The sequence below is a fragment of the Hordeum vulgare genome, chromosome 5H, assembly GCF_904849725.1.
Source record: "Hordeum vulgare subsp. vulgare chromosome 5H, MorexV3_pseudomolecules_assembly, whole genome shotgun sequence".
Classification (NCBI taxonomy): Eukaryota; Viridiplantae; Streptophyta; class Magnoliopsida; order Poales; family Poaceae; genus Hordeum; species Hordeum vulgare.
In genome coordinates, this window is record NC_058522.1 from 244,391,247 (window position 1) to 244,399,591 (window position 8,345).

Sequence of the window (8,345 nt, forward strand, 5' to 3'; positions counted from 1 at the left end):
ACCAACCTCCGGAGCGCCGTCACGCTGCCGGAGAAATCTTCTACCTCTCCGTCTCTCTTGCTGGATCAAGAAGGCCGAGATCATCGTCGAGCTGTACGTGTGCTGAACGCGGAGGTGCCGTCCGTTCGGTACTAGATCGTGGGACTGATCGCGAGATTGTTCGCGGGGCGGATTGAGGGACGTGAGGACGTTCCACTACATCAACCGCGATCTCTAATCGCTTCTGCTGTACGATCTACAAGGGTACGTAGATCACTCATCCCCTCTCGTAGATGGACATCACCATGATAGGTCTTCGTGCGCGTAGGAAAATTTTTGTTTCCCATGCAACGTTCCCCCACAGTGGCATCATGAGCTAGGTTCATGCGTAGATGTCTTCTCGAGTAGAACACAAAAGGTTTTGTGGGCGGTGATGTGCGTTTTGCTTCCCTCCTTAGTCTTTTCTTGATTCCGCAGTATTGTTGGATTGAAGCGGCTTGGACCGACATTACTCGTACGCTTACGAGAGACTGGTTTCATCGTTACGAGTAACCCCCTTTGCTCAAAGATGACTGGCAAGTGACGGTTTCTCCAACTTTAGTTGAATCAGATTTGACCGAGGAGGTCCTTGGATGAGGTTAAATAGCAACTCATATATCTCCGTTGTGGTGTTTGCGTAAGTAAGATGCGATCCTACTAGATACCCTTGGTCACCACGTAAAACATGCAACAACAAAATTAGAGGACGTCTAACTTGTTTTTGCAGGGTATGATTGTGATGTGATATGGCCAATGATGTGATGTGATATATTGGATGTATGAGATGATCATGTTGTAATAGAAATATCGACTTGCACGTCGATGGTACGGCAACCGGCAGGAGCCATAGGGTTGTCTTTATACTAACATATGTGCTTGCAGATGCGTTTACTATTTTGCTAGGAAGTAGCTTTAGTAGTAATAGCATGAGTAGCACGACAACCCCGATGGCGACACGTTGATGGAGATCATGATGATGGAGATCATGGTGTGACGCCGGTGACAAGAAGATCGTGCCGGTGCTTTGGTGATGGAGATCAAGAAGCACGTAATGATGGCCATATCATGTCACTTATAAATTGCATGTGATGTTAATCCTTTTATGCACCTTATTTTGCTTAGAACGACGGTAGCATTATGAGGTGATCTCTCACTAAAATTTCAAGACGAAATTGTGTTCTCCCCGACTGTGCACCGTTGCTACAGTTCGTCGTTTCGAGACACCACGTGATGATCGGGTGTGATAGACTCAACGTTCACATACAACGGGTGCAAAACAGTTGCGCACGCGGAACACTCGGGTTAAGCTTGACGAGCCTAGCATGTGCAGACATGGCCTCGGAACACATGAGACCGAAAGGTCGAGCATGAATCGTATAGTTGATATGATTAGCATAGAGATGCTTACCACTGAAACTATTCTCGACTCACGTGATGATCGGACTTGAGATAGTGGATTTGGATCATGTACCACTCAAATGACTAGAGAGATGTACTTTTTGAGTGGGAGTTCTTAAGTAATATGATTAATTGAACTAATTGTCATGAACATAGTCTAATGGTCTTTGCGAATTACGATGTAGCTTGCGCTATGGCTCTACTGTTTTATATGTTCCTAGAGAAAATTTAGTTGAAAGTTGATAGTAGCAAACTTTGCAGACTGAGTCTGTAAAACCGAGGATTGTCCTCGTTGCTGCACAGAAGGCTTATGTCCTTAATGCACCACTCGGTGTGCTGCACCTCGAGCATCGTCTGTGGATGCTGTGAACATCCGACATACACGTTTCTGATGACTACACGATAGTTCAGTACAAAAATACTTAATGGCTCAGAAGCAAGGCGCCGAAAACGTTGTAAAACGTCACGGAACATAAGTGATGTTCTAAAGAGATGAAATTGTGATTTCATGCTTGTGCCCTTGTTAAGAGGTACGAGACCTCCGACAAGATTCTTTGTCCACAAAGCACAGGAGAAAAGGCTCAATCGTTGAGCATGTGCTCAGATTGTCTGAGTACGACAATCGCTTGAATCAAGTGGGAGTTAATCTTCCAGATGAGATAGTGATAGTTCTCCAAAGTCACTGCCACCAAGCTGTGAGAGCTTCGTGATGAACTATAACATATCAAAGATACATACAATGATCCTTGAGCGATTCGCGATGTTTGACACAGCGAAAGTAGAAATCAAGAAGAAAAATCAAAGGAAGAAAAAAAAAGGGAGGAAGAAGTGGGAAGGGGGAAGGACTCCCTCCCACCAAACCAAGTAGGACTCGGTTTGGGGGGGGGGAGAGTCCTCCCCCCTGGCTCGGCCGACCCCTTGGGGTTCCCTTGAACCCCAAGGCAAGGTACCCCTCCCTCCTCCTATATATATGGGGCTTTTAGGGCAGATTTGAGACGACTTTCTCACGGCTGCCCGACCACATACCTCCATAGTTTTTCCTCTAGATCGTGTTTCTGCGGAGCTCGGGCGGAGCCCTGCTGAGACAAGATCATCAACAACCTCCGGAGCGCCGTCACGCTGCCGGAGAACTCTTCTACCTCTCCGTCTCTCTTGCTGGATCAAGAAGGCCGAGATCATCGTCGAGCTGTACGTGTGCTGAACGCGGAGGTGCCGTCCGTTCGGTACTAGATCGTGGGACTGATCGCGGGATTGTTCGCGGGGCGGATCGAGGGACGTGAGGACGTTCCACTACATCAACCGCGATCTCTGATCGCTTCTGCTGTACGATCTACAAGGGTACGTAGATCACTCATCCCCTCTCGTAGATGGACATCACCATGATAGGTCTTCGTGCGCGTAGGAAAATTTTTGTTTCCCATGCAACGTTCCCCCACACTAACCTTGCAGGAAAAACTTAAACCTCCTAAGTCGACCTTAGATCGAGTCTTGTATGTGTGTCACCTTACCTTTCCTGCTGCTGCAGGTCTTTCCGAAAGGGAATACGATCTAGTAGGTCGTAAACCTATTACCAGGTACACACCAAGTAGAGAGGCCGAGATGAAGGTATCCATGGCCCTGGACTAAATCCAATCATCTGGTCACGAGGCATGGGTGTTTCCGGTCTGGGACCGAGAGGGAATGGCCATTCCCTTGTAGCGCGCGGTATAAATTTGATCCAATGCTAGTCGAGGTCGGAGCCTCCCCATCTTATGGTTTTTCCCTCGCAGCGTAGTCCGGGTGAAGCCGGACTTCGCGAGGGTAAAAATGGGTGTACTAGTTCTGAGTGTTTACTTCTGAGATACCATACGCGGGATTAGTCCGAGTGACTATTGTAACCCGTGGGCTGTGGGTAAAGAGTAAACCCTCTGCGGAGTAAAAACTATTCGAGTAGCCGCGTCCACGGTCAAGGACGACTGATTGACAAGTCAAGTATCGGTCTCAATGTCGGTCTTCGGAGGAAGTTAGAGAAACCGTGGCATTAATCATGAAATATGGTAGATGATCATATTATTATTGGTACTATTGAGTAACCCCTATGATTATGATTGTTGGATATCCTTGGGTTGGTAATACCTCCTGGATGTTCAATAGTTATTATTGTTTCAATATAAGCCCTTTCCGCGATGTCGCTTAGACGCTCGACTGTGGCATGCTTGTTATTATTTAGTATAAGTCCTTTTTGTGGTGTCGCTTATACGCCAAGCCGTGGAAACTGTTATTACTTGCATGTGAGCCCTTTAGGCGGTGTTGCTTCAGCACCCGACTGCGGCACGCATGCTATTACTTATTCATTGTTACCTTCCTTGTTTATTTATACAACATTGGTGCAAATTACTTATCTGCATGAATGCGTCCGTGAATTAATTCTTTTGGCAATGATAGATTCATTAAGTGGGTTATGCATGCATCTCACCTGCTTTAACTCTTTAACTTATTTGTTTTCTTGATATTTGCGAGTACATTCAAAGTACTCACTGGCTTGTCCCTGGCTATTGTCTTGGCCAGATTGCGTTCGGAGAGGAGCACCATGCCGTCAACCCCGGAACTTAGGAGTTCAGGATAGCAGCCTTGTGAGATAGTAATTTATCCAGGTCAGCTGTTCCTGTGGGAATGAAATCCCATGGACATTGGAGATTCCTCGAGTCGTTTCTACCGTCAAACCAGTAGATCTTCATGGTCTTGTAATCCAGATTTTATTTTTCTTGGATTTTGTGTATCAAGTGAATGTCCACCAGCTAACATTAGTCCTAAGGCTAGTGAACATAAAGACCCATTCTATGAAAATTATTTTCTAAAAAACGGTCACCATAACAACCCGACATAGGACAAATTCAAATGATTCTCATTTTGTCTTGGGGATGATATGAATGGATAACAAATCAACGAATCATGAGGAGGGTTGTAACTCGTCTGGCCACTCCCTCCACTTCCCGCCATCGCCGTCAAGGCGTCAACATCACCGAGTTGGTCGCCTGCGTCATTGCTCTCGTACCTGTCAGTTTGGCACCACTTCTTGACACACAGCAGAAGATGCGGCTCTGCTTCCATGATCTGCACCTGCTGCTGCTCCCCATCATTCAGAAACTGAATGCCCTCCTGTTCATAAATAAAGTAAGTTACCAAATCATTGCTCCAATATAATGCTAATATGTAATCATCACGCACAAATCTTGGAGCAAATGCTAACATAACAAGAAATCAAAAAGAATACTCATTCTTCATGATGCAACTTTAGTTAGGGACTTGCAATCAAGTGTATGTACCTCAAAAGACGGGAAAGAAGTGGAGAGAGAAACCATCATCAGACACATCGTCATACTTCTCCTGCACAACACGTTCAGGCACACGATTAACTAATGATGAAATGCAGATGCATAATAGTGCTGGGCAAGATTGGTTAAAATTCAGATGTACATCACCATCTCTTCGCCGCTCGCTATTTTTAGCTTCATAGTGTACCTATTTCACCATATCTTGGCCACCCGCTCCCCGACCTCCCTCCAGAACACCTCGTACATGGTCGGATCGCCGCTGCATGCAGAACCAAAGCCAACAGTAAGGCTGATCATAGTGGGAGTAACTAAGAGCAGTGGCGGAGCCAGCTCGGCCGGCGAGCCGGGGCAAAGTACACGTCGCTCGTATGTGTCAATTTTTTGCCTCTGCAAAATGATAATTAGTTGTGTGTTTGCTGCTAGTATTGAAACGTGAATGCATAGTAGAGCCCGGGCAGCTGCCCCGGGTAGCCGGGAGGTGGCTCCGCCACTGACTAAAAGCAAGTATAATAAGGTACAGTCAGCAGGCTATAAGAATTAAAATATTATATTTTTACTGAGTTGGATGAGAGAGAAGAGGAGAAAGAAGGAAGCGGGTTCTTCGTGAAGAGCTAGCTCTGTCACGTGCTCCTATATGCTTTGTGAGAATGAAAGCTGGGTCATATATGATTAAAATATTACTCTTTTATAGCTAACTATTGTACAAGCTAGCTATAAGATGGGCTATAAGATGACTTATAACCAGCAGTTGGCTAAACTATTAACCATGCTCTAAGAGCAAGTATAATAAGGTACAGTCAGCAGGCTGTAAGAATTAAAATACTATATTTTTGCTGAGTTGGATGAGAGAGAAGAGGAGAGAGAAGGAAAGCGGGCTCTTCGTGAAGAGCCAGCTCTAACACGTGCTCCTAGGTGCTTTGTGAGAATGAAATGTGGGTCATATATGATAAAAATAATACTCTTTTATAGCTAACTATTGTACAAGCTAGCTATAAGATGTGCTATAAGACTGCTTATAGCCAGCAGTTGGCTATACTATTAACCATGCTCTAAGGTAGTATCATATACTTGGAACTAGCAAACATGCTGATGTGGTAGACAATTAAAAGAGAGAAAGAGGGTTAGAGCAAGTACAGTAGAGCCGGCTGCCGGCTGTAAGCTCATGCCATGTCACCTATAGCCCATCTTATAGCTAACATGTATAATAGTTGGTTAGAAGAGTGTACTACTTATTTATTATATGACCCACCTTTCATTCTCACAAAGTGTCTAGAAGCACGTGCTAGAGCTGACTCTTAACTAAGAGCCTGCTTACCTTCTCTCTCCTTTTCTCTCTCCTCCAACTAAGCAAAAATATAGTATTTTATTCCTTATAGCTAGCTGACTCATCTCTATTGTACTTGCTCTTATAGTAACATAGGTAGATACCGTAACATGTTAAATGTTATGCTACTATGTGTCACGCATGTCAATAAATAAGGTTATCTATGATACCATGCATTATGAAGGTAGTATCATACAATAGTATCATATGCATGATAGTACTATATGATAAATAAGGTGAAGCACGTTCTCACATTGAAAATAACTTTCGTAATCACACACTGCTATAACACACACAACTCGAGCTTAATGAAGGCATCCAGCGGGATGGGCGGCTCTGGCGGTGACGCCGAGGTACTGCCGTCCGTTCCGACACTCGCGTCACACACCTTAGGCTGGTCACAATGGGGAGGAACTTAGTAGTAACATCACACACTCCAATACAAGTTTGCTTACGTGGCACGTATTTAATGAAGAGAGAGGTGCTTGTGGTAACTAGCTAAGTTACCGTAACATCACACACTTTAAGAAACAATGAGTCTATAGCCTAATAAATGCAACGTTGCATGACACTACATACATGTTACTCCCCATTGTGAAGGTAGGAATATAGTCTAGGAAAGTGTGTATGTTACTATCTTATGTTACTCCCCATTGTGACCAGTCTTAGTTCTCACATGACACGTCACCCATTTCTTGGGCTATTGGTGACCGTGGCATGTGAACCCTAACCACGGGCTCAAGTTTAGGCATCCACCACATGTGATTCTTTGTGCGCGTCGGTTCACGACTATGTGTGGTCTGACCAGTCAAGCACGAAACCGGCGACATTTTTTCGTTAGGTGGCTCCCTCGAGTGTGGCGGCACAAAACTAGCTTGGGCTCGGACCGCTACTTTTCTATACGATGAAAGACGTAGGAGTACTTGCTTACGTTTTCCGACCGGTGAATTCCAAAGTTAGCTGGCTAGTTTGTCTGGTCTTGAAGGGCGACCGGACGTGCGTTGGTCCCACCATAGATAATCAGCGCCACAAGGTTCCAGAGCACAGGGTCGGGCCAGAGGGAGGGACTCGCCGACGGTGTTAAGCTTCTGGAACATGGTGGCGGCACGACACGCAACACCGGGGCGCGCGCGAGGCGACCACGGCGGTGAGGCAATCGCGCTCGGGCGGCAGCCGACGGCGAGGTGTCCCTGAGGCGGCCACGACGGTGCGAGAATCCTCCTCGCCCCGTAAGTCGACGATTGCTCGGGGCGCAGCCAGAGAGCGAGCCCATCCGTCGGACCTTCTTCTCCTCAGATCCGGAAGGCCACTGTTACCGCCCCCTCCTCCTCTCCCGGTGCCTTCTTCGTGGACAGATCCAAGACGTGACCCTAGGCGACGTCGCAGGAGAGAGGGCAGGTGGGTGGGGGCGGCGAGCGAGGTGGAGTCCATCGCCGGGGCAGAGTTGGTCGATCTGTTGGTGGTGAGGGTTCGGGAGCAAAGCGAGGTGAGAGATCGGGCAGAAGGAGGCGGCGGCTCGCATGTTCTCGAGAATGGAGGGGATGCAGGGAGGAGAGCTGGTAGGGTTTGGGTCGGGCTGTTGAGAGGTGAGTCATAGATGTTGGATCTATCATGTGTGGAAGGTTATCGGCTACAGTTCAGTGATTCGTGGGAAGAGTCGTTATTAGTTTCAAACGTCTGTGGTCTAAAATACTTTTTTTAATTGCTAAAAATATAGTGGTTTGTGAATGTGCTATCAAAAATATTTTGCAAATTGGCACCGTTAAATTTTTCTGTCAATTTGGAACAAATTTTATGGATGATCACCAACTTGTATTCATTTTTTATATTTCTAGTTATTTTTGGCCATTTAAACGGGTTCCTATCCGTTTAGCTAGAAGTTGATCAAATTCGAGCAACAACTTTCTAGTAGTTTGCTTTTTATTTTTTCAAAAAGTTATTTTTAGGTATATAAGTATCTATTTAATCAGTGATACTTTAAAAAATTACAAGATTTAATCCCGAGCCACGAACGGTTATGTACGCCATTTTGATCGCATTTTGAAACGGACATAAGAAATAAAAAAGAATTGAATACCTTAACATCATGTCATTATATGTGACCTAGTTTTCACAAAAAATACCAAAGTTGGACTACGCCAAATATTTGAAGAATTGTTCTCAGAAACTGGCTATCATGTATGAAGATCTATTGCTTTCAAGGCAAATGGCTAATGTTATGACAATATTCATGGGATAGTTTATTCAAATAACATTTTATTTATTTATTTGACCGAAAATAACATCTTATT

General features: G+C 45.3%; 1 protein-coding gene across 5 annotated transcripts; it reads right to left on the minus strand.

Moving 5' to 3' along the window:
- Window positions 1-4,132: 4,132 nt before the first annotated feature.
- Window positions 4,133-8,048, minus strand: LOC123398961. 5 transcript variants are annotated; one of them, XM_045093397.1, is made up of 4 exons: window positions 6,986-7,946; window positions 4,873-4,989; window positions 4,722-4,782; window positions 4,133-4,554 (listed from the first exon to the last, which is right to left on the minus strand). In XM_045093397.1, exons 2-4 carry the CDS (start codon window positions 4,908-4,910, stop codon window positions 4,261-4,263), a joined length of 393 nt encoding a protein of 130 aa, XP_044949332.1. In that variant the 5' UTR covers window positions 4,911-4,989; window positions 6,986-7,946; the 3' UTR covers window positions 4,133-4,260. The 5 variants fall into 5 exon arrangements, 3 of the variants coding, with proteins under 3 accessions (XP_044949332.1, XP_044949331.1, XP_044949333.1); XR_006610295.1 differs by having other exon boundaries at window positions 4,918-4,989; window positions 6,986-8,048; XR_006610294.1 differs by having other exon boundaries at window positions 4,878-4,989; window positions 6,986-8,033.
- Between the last annotated feature and the right edge of the window lie 297 nt (window positions 8,049-8,345).